The 16,761-nt window shown below is 49.5% G+C and overlaps 1 protein-coding gene across 7 annotated transcripts in view; it reads left to right on the top strand.

The window, feature by feature from the left end:
• LOC309707952 (uncharacterized protein) overlaps positions 1-16,761 on the top strand; it is a 58,300-nt gene that overhangs the window by 15,081 nt on the left and 26,458 nt on the right. For 6 of the 7 annotated variants that reach the window (XM_082535566.1, XM_082535569.1, XM_082535568.1 and 3 more), the window contains 3 exons: positions 9,925-11,132; positions 11,610-12,035; positions 13,757-13,964. In XM_082535566.1, the coding sequence (XP_082391692.1) occupies positions 10,083-11,132; positions 11,610-12,035; positions 13,757-13,964 (1,684 nt within the window). In that variant the 5' untranslated portion in view covers positions 9,925-10,082. Of the gene's footprint in view, positions 1-148; positions 345-9,924; positions 11,133-11,609; positions 12,036-13,756; positions 13,965-16,761 lie in introns of those variants that run through there. The other variant, XM_082535564.1, reaches the window with a different exon arrangement.

The raw sequence follows: 16,761 nt of genomic DNA, 5'->3' as shown, positions 1-16,761 counted from the left end.
GTTTCTTGTTACTGCAGCACTGAGCAGCGTGCCTCTGCTCCAGAACCAAAAAGGGAGGTGTATCCCTCCCTCTCTCCCTCCCTCAGTCTCCTCCCTCCCCTCTCGACCACCGTCACAGCCTGCGTAGCCTTCCCCGTTCGCTCACACACACAGCGGTGACGGGATAATACACAACGCATGAATGTACTGTGCAGCAGGACGAGTGTGTGAGGAGGAGGAGGGTGGTGTGTGTGTTTGAGGACAGTGTGAAGCGAACGAGCTGAAGGAGCTGAAGGAGCTCCCACCAATCTTCTGTTTTTATGCTGGATGTGTTTTTGCAGCACTGCAGGCTGAGAAGGAGAAGAGTAAGTTAAAGCTGCGGCAACAGTGTGTGTGTGTGTGTGTGTGTGTGTGTGTGTGTGTGTGTGTGTGTGGGGCATTAGGTCTTGGAGCACGAGCAGTGTGTGCGCACTTTGAATTGTTGGCTGGTGCAAAACAAATGGATCATGTAACATTAACTTGTGTCACAGTTAATCTTTTGCAGCCGGCTTCATTAGCTGTAAACTGTTAACTTCAGAGTAAATAAGCCGACGAAACACTTCTCGTGCTGTAATGAGTCTGATGATGGTATTTAAACTTCCTGCTGCAGCGTCCGCTCTTATGTAAAGTGGAGCTGCTGCACATGGATAAGTAACGGCCGACTGTGGAGACACGGAGGTGATGGCGTGCAGTCCTTCCTTTGGCGTCTGTGATTGTTTCCAGATGCTTTCAGAGGATCGTTCATGTAACTGAATCCTGTACAAATGTACACACAGCTGCAGCACAGACTCACAACTCTGCAGCCACCTCGGAGCCAGTCCAGGCCGATATTCCTGATGGCCGCCTTAACGAACGCGGATGGAGCCGTAACTTTCGTCTCCATGGTGACCGGGACATTTAAACCGCACAGCTCGTCTCCAGTCTAACCTGATTAGATTTCCTTTAAAGAAAAACTCAAATTATTTAAACTGCTGAAGCGTTTTGCTGTAAGTTGTCCTTCACTGCATGCACAGCATCAAAACAACAAACTGCTTTGGCTCCTCCCACCAGAGCACTAAACAAACATGTTAATTCACATCATGGCAACAATAGTGCACTTACCTGTGTCTCTATGGTGATAACGGACCGGCGAGCATGATTGGTTCTTCTGTTCTCCGGCTGAGCTGATTGGCTCGTTGGGGGAAGCTTCGAGACGAGTGTTTGCATTGGTTCTTACCTGTACAGGTAAACGTGAGGCCGACACCTGCAGTTACATTAATCATTATATGGTTTTAACCCTTTAAGGCCCCTCTGAGCGTTCTGAACATCAGCTAGCACAATAATCTTTGTGCTTGTGACATCAGAGGAGTCGTGCTTCCATAGCATGCATCCAGCTTGTCCAGGTCGCGGTTTCCTTCCACATATGGCTTTGCTGATCCGATCAGCTGTTCATAGCACTTCCTGCGCTGGAATAAACGTCAGCGCGAACTATTTCATGTCCTGGAAGTGACGTCATTTTTCATGGGACACGTAGTTTTTATCCTGCAGGCCTTTCAAAGGTTCCCTGGTGTTTGTGAAAGTCGTGTTGGACTTCATGCTCTCCTGTACGGTTTCTGAGACGCTCAGAACTGAAACTGCTGGAAATGGTTTGTTTTGATGCTGTTTGTTTGCAAATTGTTTATAAACATTGGTCTATCTCAAAAATGAAACTATGAAGACATGATTTTGTGCAACTTTTTTGCATTTACAGTCTTGAACTTTCTATAACTAGAAATGTGTTGAAAAAAGTTCAGTTTTTTTGTAGTTTTTTTTTTTTTGCAATTTATGTAGTTAATATGGACGTAATGCCTACATGTTATTATAATCTGTGATATAACAGTTGTATTGATGTATAACCACAAAACCTCTATCCGTCCCACACGTGGGAGATCAATCGATCGATCGAATAAAAGTTTTCATGATATGACAGTTGGAAGCCTCACAGGAGTCATGTGATGCCTCTCAGTGTAACAGGCGTTGCCTCTGATAGGTTGGGTTATTACGCCTGCTGAGAGGAGCCGAGGCTTCGTGGTTCCCAGAGGACGCTGGGTCCGCTTTAGAATGCAGCGCCACATCTGCGTGTCAGAGCGAGGCCTCGTAGCAGCGGTTTTAAATATTAATGATGTCTGGAGAAGCTTGAAATGTGGAAAAATCGGGGAGATTCTCTAAGATCAGCCACAGAGGTGTTTGAGCCCTCCTGTGGGTGCCGTCAGCTTCAGGAACATTTGGTTCATGCAGTGGAAAAAAACCCACATCATGTGTGGGCATTTCTGACCATGTATGGACACGTCATGTGATCTGGGTCTGTATTTTTACCGATGGGAAGCTCTGCAGCTCTATTTCCAGAACAATCCGTCACTGGACTTCTAACAAAAATGTAATGGACTGAAATGAAAACGGCGACAGGAAGAACGGGCCTGCAGATGTAGGTGCTCGTTCGTTAGCACAGGTGTCCACGTGGAACCGTTTGTGTCACTGCGGTAATGAGGCAGCGTTTCCACGCCGACCCCATCAGCTGCGCAGGTATTGATCAGTGAGCCCGCCCCGAAGGCCAGCTAGCTGGTTACATAACGGCTCCATCCACACGCTGCTGTGTGACCTCTGGACCAGCCGTCATTAGACTGCCATCCAATCAGCTCGCAGCGCTCTCTCTCACCCTCGCTGTCCATTAAGTGTCAGGCTGATGAGAAGTCATCCTCATGCTGTTTCCCCTGAGAGACTGTTCTTCTTACTGTGCTTCAGCTGGTTAATGCAGGGAAATATAGTGACTGTTATGTCATCTGAACACACACACACCTCTGCAGTGCCTGCAGTGTTTAGACAGCACCTCACACGCAGTCGAGCTCGTCTTCTCAGAATGACTAAGCACTCTCTTTATTTCTATGGTAACCACGTTCACTGTACCGTGAGTGTCCTTCATGCAGGCGCGTGTGTGTGTGTGTGTGCAGTGATGGCAGCTCTGTGCTGTAAGGTGATGCAGTGAGTGTGATGCTGCCAAGTGTTGCTATGAAGGAAAGGTGAGCCTGCTGCCTGTTAACGAGCTCTCTGATTGGCTCGGTGCCGGTGAAATGAGAGCAGAGCCGCAGTCGTTCCTGCACATCAGATGGTTTCAGTTTCGAATAAATCCTGCAGATGGCTCGATTGGATTTTGTTGTTATTGAATCATTAGTAGATAAATCCCTTGCTGTCGTTTCACCTGTTGGGATGAAGGGAGGGCCGAGTATGAAGGCGAAGCTGTGGATTTGCTGCCACGAGGGCGCCGTGGGTACCCGCTGAGCGAATGACCTCGAGGATGCGATCTGCAAAAATGAGCTGAAGGGTGTCTCTGCTCAGCGAGCTCGGGCGGTTTAGGTATCGGACTGTAATGTGAAACCGCTCAGGTATCAGGTAGTCTAAGCAGCCTGAGACGTAACATCAGCCTGGAAACCAGACAAATCTGGGAGCTCATGTTTCATTGGCTCTGGCCCTGAATGTGTCTGCCCTCCCCTCGTTTTCAGACAGATTTCCGTCTGGCTCCGCCCTACGATCTTTCTTTTTTCTTGGAAACTCAGATTATGTCATACTCTGTCCAGTTACAGCCTGAATTATTTAGCTGTGTGACAGTGAGAACAAAACCCCGGTGCACACCTGTCACTACCCTGATCTGCATTTAGGCCTCTGAATCGTTTAGTTTCACTTAGTTCTGCAGAATATTTGGACTGAATTTTTGCTTTGAGCTCCAAACCTGCAGTTCCTCTGACGCCCAGCAGAGGCAGCAGTGAGTCAGTCCCCCATGTTAAACATTTCCAGCAGAAATAGACACGTTTGCAGCCCGATACACAAACTGTTTGGTGTCATAGGAAGTTTACGTTATTAGGGGCGTGGCTTCTCTGACTGACAGGTAGATGGTGACACAGGTGGCTGTAGCTGCTAGCTGCCTGCTAAGCTTTAAAGCTAATTGTGCCTGAACTGGACTGTTTGTGCTGTTAGAGCCTTTTGGAGCATTTTAATGACGTCATGTGACCAATAACATGGCTGCTGTGAGGTTACTGTAGTAACAGAGTTAGAGAGCACTAATCAGCAGATATCTCTGGATGCAAAAAGCTAGCTACCATTAGCTATGGATCCTGCTGCTTGGTAGGGTGAAAATAATCACATGCAAGCTTTTGTGAAACTTGCATCCAGCTACTTTGTGTGTGTGTGTGTGTGTGTGTGTGTGTGTGTGTGTGTGTGTGTGTGTGTGTGTGTGTGTGTGTGTGTGTGTGTGTGTTGCAGTCACTCTGACCTACAGGTCAGCAGTACACCCGTGCCTCTGACACCTCACCTGTTGTTGGTCATTGTCCTGTAGCGTACAGGTTCGTTTAATGTTTCCTTTTCAGAAGTAATTGATTACTCACAGAACTGGAGATCAAAGTAATCAGAGTATCAGGTTAGAAACAGTTTCTGAGCCCCTCGTGTTGCTGAACAGTGATTTCAGTGCAGTTCCTCCACACGGCTGTTATGAAACGCTGCTGTGAGCTTCCTTCATGTTCTTCATGGTCCAGTGAAGCACAGTCGTCCCTCACAGAGCACAAATATTAACCGACTGCAGCGTCCTGCACTGAGCTCCTCTGCAGCACTCTGCAGGTCAGAGCTCCTCACTTCAGTGTGTGTGTGCGCGCTCACAGTCCAATCAGCAGCCTGCATGATAGTTTAGTTCCTGAACTTGAATTGAACGATCAGCTGTAAACAATGGAGCCGACTGTTAGTCACCAACAGCTGCTAGTGCGGCGAGCTGCGGCTTGCACCGCCCACTCTGAGGTTGATCATCGGCTTCTTGTGGACGCTCAGACTGGGGCTCATTAAGGTGAAAAACCACAAAGAACGGAGGAAAAACCTATTTTTATTCCTGAGCAGCTTTGCATGAGTCACAGTTTAAAATGAACCGTGACTCATTCTGAGCTGTGAAATGCTCAGTATGGATGCCTGAAACGACCATATTAGGGATGTCCCCTCTTGATGACATCGTATAGATCCAAGAGTAGGAAAAAGAGTTTTTGGCTCAGAGGGATTCCTCGCTCTTGAACACCGACTCAACGTGAACAGGAGGCGTGACAGAAAACAGGAAAAGTCATGTAGGCGGTGAGAGAACCTGCACCTAAAATCACAACAGACGAGCTTTTCCTTCACTAACCTGGAGGTTAAAGAACAGTTGGAGCACATTCGGTGCTAAAGCAGGCTTTGCAAACAATTGGATAAGCGTGCGCTCAACAAGGCGCTGAAGGAAGAGAAAAAGGAAGTGATGGCTCTCTCTTTTCCTGCCGTGACCTCGAACACCAGCGGCCTGTTTTTGTGGCGTTGCAGAGGTTTGAGGACAAACGTGCAGAGGAAAGACGACAGATTTCCAGGTTCACGTGTTAAAACATTGTTTTGTTTTAACCCCAGGAGCTCGGGTTGGTTTCCATTCCATCATCTTTGTGTGGTTCATTGTGCAACGCTAAGAAATGATGAGTTAAACAAGCGGTCTCCCTCCTGCTGAGTGTTTCACATTCAGATCAGAGTGAGGTCAGCCTCCATCGCAGAAGCTGATTCATTCAGTGTTTGTGATTATTAGAGCCAACCAAAGAAACCCCTACATCAGGGTCTGCTGTGCTGCTGCCAGAAAGGCTGAGGGCTGTCCTTATGAACAAAACAAACACCCCCTGCTGAGCTGCTTTAAAAGCCTGAAAGGACAAGCAGAAGTCAGACGCAAAGCTGCACCTCCCATCAGACCGACTCAGAGGAGAATCAAGTTTTAAAAGTCGGTGTTGCTGGTCAAAAAAGTTTGTTTTTTTTCTGTTACTGCTGATAGAAATATGAGACTTTTACTAAATAAGAACATGAGAGCAGACTGTAACAGATACTGCTCTGTTAAAAAGCAGAGCTGAGAGAAAGTAACAGTGGGGGCGGAGCCTAGAGCACAGAGGAAAGTGCAGAGTCGAAGGCTGTAGCTGCTAGCTCTCTGCTACGCTGCACCTCAGCGGGACCTCTGCACCGTGTTCGTGCTGTTGGAGCGTTTTTAATAACATCATCTGACCAATAACACGGCAGCTGTGTGGTTACTGTACTGACAGATGGTCCAAGGAGGCGGAGCTCCAGTTTTCAGTGAAATTCTAGAATTTTATTTGGATGTTTCTGAGGAATAATTAGCAGCTGTCTGTGTGAGGTTCACATAGCTAAGCTAGCTAGCGTTAGCTAATAGTTATAAACAAGCACCAATGTTCACGCCAGAAGCAAATGGGTGACAACATGGTGGCTAATTCCATCTTTTATATACAGTCTTTGCAGTGTCCTCTCATTTGAGCGTGGCGTCTCAGTTATTTCCTGTTACGACCCCACTCTCCCTATAAGTAGTCTCATTTGTCTGTTATATTTTAAGCACATCTCTGCATGATATTGTATCCTTATTAACATTAAAGAAAACAAAAGAAACGTAGATCAACTTCAATCAAAGAATATCTTTAACATTTTTTTGTCTGAAAATTTGTCTGAACTTTAAGAAAATAAAACCTTATTCAAACTAAAAACATTTTTTGACTGCCTTGAACCATCTGCTTCTGAATAATAAAATGAAAGAAACTCAATAAATGCAGGTCCTCAAAAACTCACTCGGGCCTCCTCAAACATATAAAACACTTTAACCGAGTCAGAGTGAAGCCGAGCGCTACAGACGCACCGCCACATTTCCTCGTCTTAGCTTTCTGAGACTTTTGTTTGTCCCGTCATCTCCGCCTGTCTTTTCGTCACTGTTAAATATTTTTCTTGAGGGTTTGTTTGCTGCACTTTGTGTCTCCTGCTCTGTGCTGTGTGTGCGCACGCTCGGTGCAAAAAACCCTGCCACCTGCTGTAGTGGATGTGCAATTACACTTTATTCTAGCACAGCAAACCAAGCCCGTTCCCGGCATCAGCATAATGTTTGTGATCTGTTGTAGATGCACTGCTGAGCAGCATTTACTACCCTACACTACTTCAGTGTACGTGATGTTAGCCGTGGATGCTGATCTGGGGTCTTTGGCTGCTTTCGTATAAACCTGTGTTGTGGAGCTCGTTGGGCTCCGGGTGCTGTTGATAAGGGCCACCCTGTGCTGCCAGAGCAGCTCTGGTAGGAATGATTTTGTAAAGCTGGACTAAGACGCATAAAACACTTTGACTGTGTTCGGCTGTAACAGGTCAATCAAAATGGTTAAATCAGTGAATTTTGTGGATTTACTGATGCATGTTGATTCCCTCGTGGTCGCTGGGCCTCTCGTGCTGCTCGTTTCCTTTTCCACTCCATCCACTCTGGACTTAACCTGCTCGACAAGCGTAGCAGGGACCTTAGCTTAGATTAGCCCCATTATTCCCTCACACACACACACACACACACACACACACACACACACACACACACACACTGCCAGAGGCTGGTGGGGAAACTGATCCTAACAGGAGTGGATGAGTCGTTTGGTTGTTGGAGGAGAGCTCAGGATCTTTCGGTTCAGTTTCGAGGCTTCGTGTCAGAGAGAGCGGCGTCTCGCTCTGATGGAGGATGGTTCCCTCTGTGCCTTTCCTTCTCTGCACGGAGAACAGTGCGGTCATCAGTTTGGATCATTAATTTCATTTGACTATCTGATAATCAGAGTGAGGAGTGTCTGCAGTCTGAGTAAAGCTCTGAAATAAGGCTAAAATGAGCGGTCGTCAGGCTGTGTTTGAGTGCACGGTCTGCGATGGCCTGAGGGCATTCACTCTGTCAGAGCTGGGACAAACAACTCACCTGAAAGGAATTCATCACCACAAATCCATTTTTATGTGCACAGACGTGCAGTGAATGCACCAGGCGATCTAATGCGAGCTTGTAGTTTAGCTTGGAGTTTAAAAGATCCAGGATCAGCTGATCCTGCTTACACCGGTCAGTGTCTGAATCCAGCAAGCAGCAGTTTGGATGATGAGAGCATGATGTGCTTTATTCCTAACAACACGTGACACAAACAGTGCAAACATGCAGCTCAGAAGTGCAGCGACAGCAGCGAGAGGCTGCTGCAGCTCTCACACAGGTGAGCGCAGGTGTCGGTCACTCTGCTGCTGGAGACGCTGAACCTTCCCAGAGTCTCTGATGTTCACAGCAGGTGAACTGCAGACACCTGAGAGAGGAAGTGAGGTGACGCTGACAGCGTCTGCCTGAGCTCAGCTTGTGCATTATGGAGGCGCAGAGACTGAAGGGATTAGGCAGCACAGGGCAAAGTGATGCACGTCTCAGCTCCGAGATAATGACACATCAAAGCTATAAGAATAAAACATCTTTATCATAGTCGCAGGTAAGCAGAGAAGTCTGTCTCTGTCTTTTGTCCTTTTAAACACAAACAGAGGGAAATGTTGTGAGTTCAGTGAGGAAGTGTTTCCTGCAGCAGCCTGACAGCGAGTGTCGCCCACAGGCTCTGCTGCCATTACCGGATAATGGAGCAGCAGCGCTGTCCTGGATCTGAGCGCCTTTATTAGCTGCTCCTCTTTCTTTGTCCCTGACACACAGACACGCACACAGACACGCACACACACACACACAGACACAGACACACACACACAGACACGCACACACACACAGACACACACACACAGACACGCACACAGACACACACACAGACACACACACACACACACACAGACACGCACGCACACGCACACACACAGACACGCACGCACACAGACACGCACATGCACACGCACACACACACACACACACAGACACGCACACAGACACACAGACACGCACACACACACACGCACACACACACACACACAGACACGCACGCACACGCACACACACAGACACGCACATGCACGCACACACACACACGCACACACAGACACGCACACACACAGACACAGTTGTGCTTTCATATCCTTGTGGGGACATCTAATTGAATGCTTTCCCTACCCACTTATCCCATCCCTCAGCCTGACCGTAACCTAACTGTGACCCTGACACTAAAACCACGTTCTGAGCCTCAAAAATACCTTCAAACTGGTGAGGACGGGCACTTTGGTTCCCACAAGTATAATAAACTTCCGAATTTTGGTCTCCACAAAGATTACATGGTAATTACATGAGTACATGGTAAACACACACACATGTAGGCAGAAACGCAGACAGCAGGTCAGATTTTGGTGCGTGATGAACTTTGAAGGTGTTGCTCACCTGTCGGGGTTCTGACTCTGTCGTCTTTTTGCTGCAGTGATCAGTGCACCCTGCAGAGGGCAGCGTTTCTCAACTTTCACTGCCCGTTGTTGCAGCAGCAGCAGTTTTAATGCACACTCAGAGCTTTGCTTCCTGATTGGATGAATCCTGAGCACTTTTCTTCTGCCTGGTTCTTTGTGACAAGCCTCTGGAAACCTCGTCTGTCAGGGAGAGACCGCTCTCATGCACGAGACGACGATGACGATGATGATGATGATGATGGACAGGATAACTTCGTTGACTGATCAGTATATGAGATGTTTACCTGAAGCAGCTGCAGCTGATGTTTGTTTTCTTGTTTTCTGCACAGGTTAAATGTTAGATGACGATGTGAAGACTTTCAAACTTGCTTCATGAGTCGGTGTCGAGCTGTTATTTGCTCGGTGACAATCTTTCACTTGATATCTGACCGGAGGATCGAAGCGGTATCGCCGTGATGCTTCTTACTGTCGGTGACCTCGCCGTCAATAAGATGATGCTGACAGGTGCAGAGGCAGCTTCTATGATTGCATTCACGTTCGTCCTGTTGAAAGTTTCGCTTCTTTGATTGTTGGCCGGAGTGTCGTTAGAAGGAATTTAGCCGATACTAACGTGCTGCTCTTCTTCAGCTCTGGTAATGATGAAGATTAGCTGCTGATGTTCGATCAGAGTCTAAACTGTAACTCTCTGTCTCCCTGCAGACTCTGGAACGTTTCCAGGTTCCTGAAAAATGTTTCGGAGCCACGATGTGAGGATCCGTCAGAGCGGTCGAGCCTTCGTGGAAGCGTTGGGGTGTGACTGTGTCGGTGGAAAGAGCGCAGCGCTGTGACGTCCTGACCGCGAACTTCCTGCGATCGAGATGAGCGCCTCCGAGCCCGCTAACAGTGTCCCCGTCAGGGGCGCGGGCGGCATGAAGCTCCCTCTCCACAGTGCGGGAGACCACAACGGGAATGCTTTCCCAATTTCGTCTTCCTCCTCTTCCTCCTCTTCCTCGTCCTGCCTCGGCGAGTCGTCTCCTGAGTCGCTGCGGAGTCTGAGCGGGGGCCGGACCGACAGCCCGCTGGACTACGACATGTTCGACGTTACCCTGACGACGGTGAAAACTGTGACTCTGAAGTCTGTCGTTTCAGACTGGGCGCCCGAGGAGGAGCGTAACCCGGACAATGGCGATGACGGTGACGACACCTCGTTGGGGAAATCTCAAACCGTGACGGAGTCCAACGACAACTCCGTGTCGGTTTACCTGGACGCCAACGGCGACGACTACCACCAGGACAGCTGGAACGACAACCTGACACTCGCCCGATCGCTGACAGGAAACGGCGGCCTCATCAACGAGGACGTCAGCAGTGGAAGCAGTAACGGGAGAAGGCGCAGCTCCTCACCTCCAGACTCGGACGCAACAGAAGTCCCTGCTGATGATGATGATGATGATGATGAAGAGGAGGCGTTGTTTGTGTCTGTGAGCTCTGATGTGGACGTGCAGAGAAGCAGTGCGATGATCGCGAGCTCAGGTGGTCGGTCAGGTGACGGCGTCCAGGTGACGGAGGTTGAGGTGGGCGGGCCTGCGGTCCACTGTCCTCCAGAGCCGTCCACAGGACGTCACGCAGATCCTCCAGCCTCTGAACACCTCAGTGAAGACACACAGATGTCGACTGAAGATGTTAAGAAAACGAGCTCTCCTCCACCTGAAGAGGCTGAAACGGGTGTAGTGGGCTCCAAACCTCCGCCCTCCCAGCCTGACATGAGTCTGGCAGCAAGACCCAGACCTGCTCCCAGGTCAGCCGCCTCCACAGCTGCCAAACCGCCCGGTCCAGAAGCAAAGAGGGTTTCCAGAGTGGACTTAAAAACAGTCAGAGCTAAAGTGGGATCACGCTCCGCCCCCTCCCCACCGAAACCTGCCACCCAGGTACACGGCAGCCAGGTGTTTGCTGCACCTCCACCCCGACGTTCAGGGTCACTCGAAATGTTTTATGTGATAGACAACAAGTAATGTAATCACTGATTATTACTGGAACACCTGCACAGGTACACAGACCCATAATCAGCATAATCCATGTTAGCATGTTAGCATGTTAGCATGTTAGCATCGACCTGTAGTCCCAGATTTCACTGAAAGTTTCCTCCAACAAGTCGGTGTAGCAGGAAGTGTAGTGCAGCTGCTCCCTGCACAACACCTGAACACAGGTCACATGGTCACTGACCAGTGTCACGTCACAACACATAAAAACCCTCAAAGTAATTTATTACTTGGCTTAGAAAAGAGTAAAGGGCGTGTTTAATAGAAGCACACAGCAGGGCCTTCTTTAAGTGAGCCCACACTCTGAGCTGTTGCTTATCAGGTGACATGAACACTCTGACATTTTCAAATGTGTCTTCTACTCAGAATAAATCTGCCCCGTCCAATGGGAAGAGAGCTGTGGTGAGGAAGGAGGTGCAGGCTGGTGATGGAGGTAAAAGACAGCGGTCGTCGGCAGGTCCCATCAAAGTGGCTGTGATCAGAGCAAAGAGCAGGAACATCAAGCCAAACCACAGGAAAGCAGCCGGGGAGCCGACCGTGCCGCAGGAGAAGAGTTTATCCGTCAGCCGAACCCTGTCCACTTCGACCAGCTCGCTGGGCTCCGAGGTCGCTGGGGAAAAACGCCTGAATGCTCCCAGGAAGGCTGACCGGGACGTGCCCGATAAATATGGAAAACCTGATGAGGGGGAAGCAAAATGCCCAAGTGAGGAGTGTGTGGAGGGGCAAACGGAGGGCTCAGGAGAGGCTTCGGTGTCGGCAGCCGCTGTGGAGAAACCACGGACGCCTACCAGGGTGAGTATGAAGAAGACGTGAACTGCACTCGTCTGCCTCATGAGAGTTTAAACATGTCGTTTTGCACACGAACGATCCGGGAACTCTGGCGGCTCGAGGTGCAAGAAGTAATTCGATATGTGCTTATTGTTGGCAGCACATCTGTGACATAACAGAGTGTCTGCATGTGAGGACGGAGGAGAGGTTTCCTCTCTGGAAACGGTTCAACACATGCAACACACATGAAGCGTGTTTATATACACACGCAAGTCTTTTTAAGCTTTTGCTGGGACAGAGAGCAGAGCTTAAACTGCCTCAGGGTGGATTTGAACATTAGCCCGGGTCGCTGCTCCACCCGCTGAGTTGGTATCGTCACCTCCATCCACGATATTTAATCCTTAACCAATCACAGGTGGTGTTTGAGCCACACCGTACTTTTATATCATATCAAAATAAAAGCTGCAAGACGTTAATGTTAAAGTTCCCAAGAAATGTCCGTCTGCAGGGCCTCCTGCACGCTGTGGCGTCCAGTCTGTGACCTGAGCTCAGGATTTACTTTGAATTCGTGTGAAGGCGGCATGTGGTGCAACAGGGCGAGCTGGATGCAGCGCTGGCGTGAACGTTTCCTCGTCAGCTGATGAGTTTGAAACTCGAGGAGATGAAAGATGAAACGAGCTTCCTGATAAATAACTGCGAGCTTTAGCTGCGCTGATGATGCACTGAGTTTACAGGAGGGAGCGGTATGTGCACGGCGAGCGTGCACGGTCTCTGGTATGTGTTTTTGAAGATGTGTAAAACCTGCTGTCACAGGCCGCCCCGGGGGCGGGGCAGATACCTGTTAAACCCTGCTGTGAGAGTACGAATGTTTAAAGGGACACGTCACCACATAATCATCTGTGCACAGCTTAACTGCACGCTTCCTTCTGCAAAGCGATGTGGTTGGTGGCTGTAGTGTGGCGGGGAAAGTAGTTCCCGTCTGATTAGTAATGAATTCTTCAGAGGAGGTTCACGGCGCAGCGACGGGCACAGTTTCATGTCCCATAAATATCTGAATATTCCACACAGACCGCGCACATGTGGTTTGAGTCGGGCCGACGTGACACTTGAGTTTATTTTGGCAGCGATGACGGAAACGCTGCTGCACGCGTGCGCTCCATCTTTTCATGTATTACCAGACAATCAGCTGTGCTGCCAGCTTGCATGTTAACACATGATTTAGGGTGAACGCTGCAGTAATCCGCCGGCTCGGCCGAAGGAGGCTCCGAGGTTTCTGATCGGAGTCAATAAAGCAGCTGCTGAGCAGCAGTTTCTACAACACACACACACACACACACACACACACACACACACACACACACTCTGCCATAAACTCGCTCCATGTGTGCTCGTGTACTCAGAGGGGGAGGAACATGGAGGGGTGGGGGCGGGGAGAGAGAAAGCTCCTGGCCCCGTCCGAGCTCGGGTTCTCGAGGGGAGTGTACGACACAATGGCAACTGTTTTTGCCCTCCTCGTAGTTGCAGCACACTCCCAGTTTCCCTCCTCCTCATTTCCTTCCCTCCTTTTCCTCCTCCCCTCCAGTTTTAAAAAAATCTCTCTCTCTCTCTGTCACTCCTCCCCTGCTTCGCTCGTCCACATTTCCGACTCCGAGTGGGGAATGGCTAACACCATGGTCTCGCTCTGCAGCTCCGAGCTGGGGCCCCTCGGCTGGGACGCCGTCACTAAACGTCAGCTCTTCTTACAGAAAGTCTCCTCCAAGCTGGGACCCAGCCCCAGGCCTCAGGGAAGAGGCACCAGAGCAGACCGCGGGCCCTCGGGACCAGCTCCGGGCTCAGGGACCGGACCTCCAGGTCAGGGGAGCCCCGGACCCAGGCAAGCCCAGACGGATGGCTCCACGCTGGGAAAAGGTGGGCCGAGTGCTGGGAGTGGAGCTCCAACCACCAAGAGTCAGAGTGAGTCAGTGCAGTGCCTGCTCTCTGAGCACATACCTGACACACACACACACACACACACACACACAGCAGAGACCTAACATACAGTGAGTTTGCAGCTGATGGTTTTGTTTTAGCTGCAGTTTTGCAGAACTTTAATTTATTCGTGTGTGTTGTTAGTTCCCTGTTGCTCTCGGAGGAAACACTCGGGGATGTTTTTTCCTCAGGCTGGTGTTTACTTCCTGTTTGTTCTTCCTTGTTTGTGTTTTTCGTGATGATGCGTGTGGAGACATCAGGTAAACTGCTGCTGAGGAGACTTGACTTAAACAGTGCTGTGGGCTCTACAGGGGGTCCAGTGGCCTGTAATTCCACACGTGTGTGTGTGTGTGTGTGTGTGAGCAGCTTGTTTTCCAGAGTCACTGAGCCGCAGCGTCATTTACATAGCTGAAAATGCAGATGTGCCTGTTGTGGACGGAGTATTTGTGTGGAGACTCTGTGTAAAGGTCACGTTCTGCTGGACAAAAGCTCGTCTGTCCTCGTCGCTCACACTCGGGAACAAACGGACGTCTCTTGACCTGAAGACGGAAATCTAATGAATGGATTCTTCTCTGTGTTTGAGAGTCTGCACTTTGGATTTTTGCTGCAGGGGGAAATAAGCAGCGCTGAAATCTTCTTGCTAATAAGGATGCAGCTCGCCTTCGTGACTGTGCGATCATCTGTAAGGTTGGTGGGGTTGTGCAGGCAGCACACAGCTGTCACAGCTCCTGTGAACTGGAATCGAGTCATGCTCCACGTCGCCACAGACACTGGGACGGTTGAGTCTGCAGCTTCCAGGTCTGAAAGTTGGACCCAGTGCAAGATTGCCTTAAACCTGCGTTCTTGTTAATGTCCAGCAGGGGGCGGTGGCTCTGAAGTATCACTGTGACCTCAGCAAACACTTTCCTGCTGAGTTTGTTCTCTCTGTTTAACTCTTGAAACAGAGCAGTCAGACTGGAACACCTGACCAGGTATCCTCAGAGCACATCTGTAAGGTTTGGATCGGACACCTGCAGAGCTGCAATACATTGCTGAGCTCTCACAGGAAACACCTGGATGTACCAGCTGTTTGGAATGGTGTAGTTTGGTAGAGGTGTGTGTGCCTGAGGCTGCTGAAGTGGTCTGAATGAAACCAGGTGAGCCGAGCGTATCGAGCGCGAGCGGCGAGGAGCGACGTCTTGAGTCTCCAGCCATCAGTTATTAACACATGATTGTAGTTTGGAGCCACAGCACTGGACGCTGCAGCTGTGACGTTTGGGTGCAGGTCTGCTGGCAGCGCTGCTGCGGACTCTGTTTGCACATTTCAAAGGGTTGATATTATTATTATTTAAAAATTTTTTGCTTGTCCCGTTTGGATCTTTAGTCGTCAGAATTGTTGTCTGAAGGCCTGAAAGATGCCAAGTGGATTTACTTCACCAACTGGATCATCATGGCCGTATTGGTCCATTTGATCGACCTTTATTATAATTATGTATTTAATTGATTTGATTTTCAGTTGTTACAGATGGGACAGACATGACTGGGAGAAAGAATGAAAGAAAGAGGAGGAGATAAAGAAAAACAAAGAAAACACCATCACAATAAACTAGCTAACAGTAGATACTAAATACTACATGTTACTGTGCAGCACACAAGATCGACAGCGCACAATGTGCTTTGAGGTAGTAGAAAGTGTAGACAAGAAAGGTGTAGTTTGTGTCTGTGCACACCTGTGTGCATCAGCGCGCTTGTATTCAAAAGGTTTCTCCATGTAACGACCTGCTAGGGAGTGTGGGGAGACATAGACACAGACAGACAGGCGCACGCAGACACAAACGCGCATTCACACCACCGTATACACAAACAAATACTCGGCACTCACCCGACGTAGAGACAGACACAAATAGACAGTCGCACTCCCCAAACATGCTCTATATCCCGGGTCCAGGTACCCCCGCCCTCAGAGGGGCAAGCCGCACCCGGACCGGTTGATATCGTTTCTAACGTGTGCAGTTGTCTCGGGCTCGTGTCTGCAGCACCGTTTGCACAACATGAAACTAGTTTTCACTATTTTCTGTGCTCACAGCTCCTTTTTTGTGCGTTTGCATGTCGTGCATGAAATGCACAGCCATTATTGAAGTCGTCAGCAGGCAGCGAGTCGGCTCTTTGTTTCTTTAATATCGGGGTCGTGCACGTCGCAGCAGGAACGGTGGAGCCTGTTGGAGGCGCGCGCAAAAACACGAGGTGTGTTTAGTTCAGATGTTTGTGCTGGTGCTGAGAATCAGGTGAAAGGTGGGGATGTCGGGCGGGTGTGGCCGGGGCGTCCTGCTCGGTCCTCGTGCGTGAGCAGCTCTCACCTCACATCCATTTCTGAGGTAACAGAATCCAGCTGCTCTCTGGACGGCGTTTCCTCCAAACTGAAACCAAACGAAGCCAGATGTTTCCTGCTGGCTTCAGTTTTACTGGTGGGTGTGTGTGTGTGTGTGTGTGTGTGTGTGTGTGTGTGTGTGTGTGTGTGTGTGTGTGTGTGTGTGTGTGTGTGGCTCTGCAGTGAACACATGTCAACCTTTTTTCCTTGTTTAACAAGCTCTTTTTCCTTTTACAGCTCTTTGTGCGTTCCCTCTCTCTCGCTGAAAGTTGGAGAAACTTTAAATGTAATCATTCAAAGCCGAGTCTGTGACGGGACGCAGCAAACAAACACCGGAGCAAACTGCTGCCTGCAGAGAGGCAGAGATGTGATCTGAGGCGAGCTGGGCTGCGGTTGGTTAAACTTCACAACAAGCTCTCCGAGCGGCGAGATTCT

This window comes from Aulonocara stuartgranti (assembly GCF_965226115.1).
Source record: "Aulonocara stuartgranti genome assembly, chromosome: 6".
Taxonomy (NCBI): domain Eukaryota; kingdom Metazoa; phylum Chordata; class Actinopteri; order Cichliformes; family Cichlidae; genus Aulonocara; species Aulonocara stuartgranti.
Note: the sequence above shows the minus strand (reverse complement) of the source record. Positions and strands in the feature narration are given on the sequence as shown.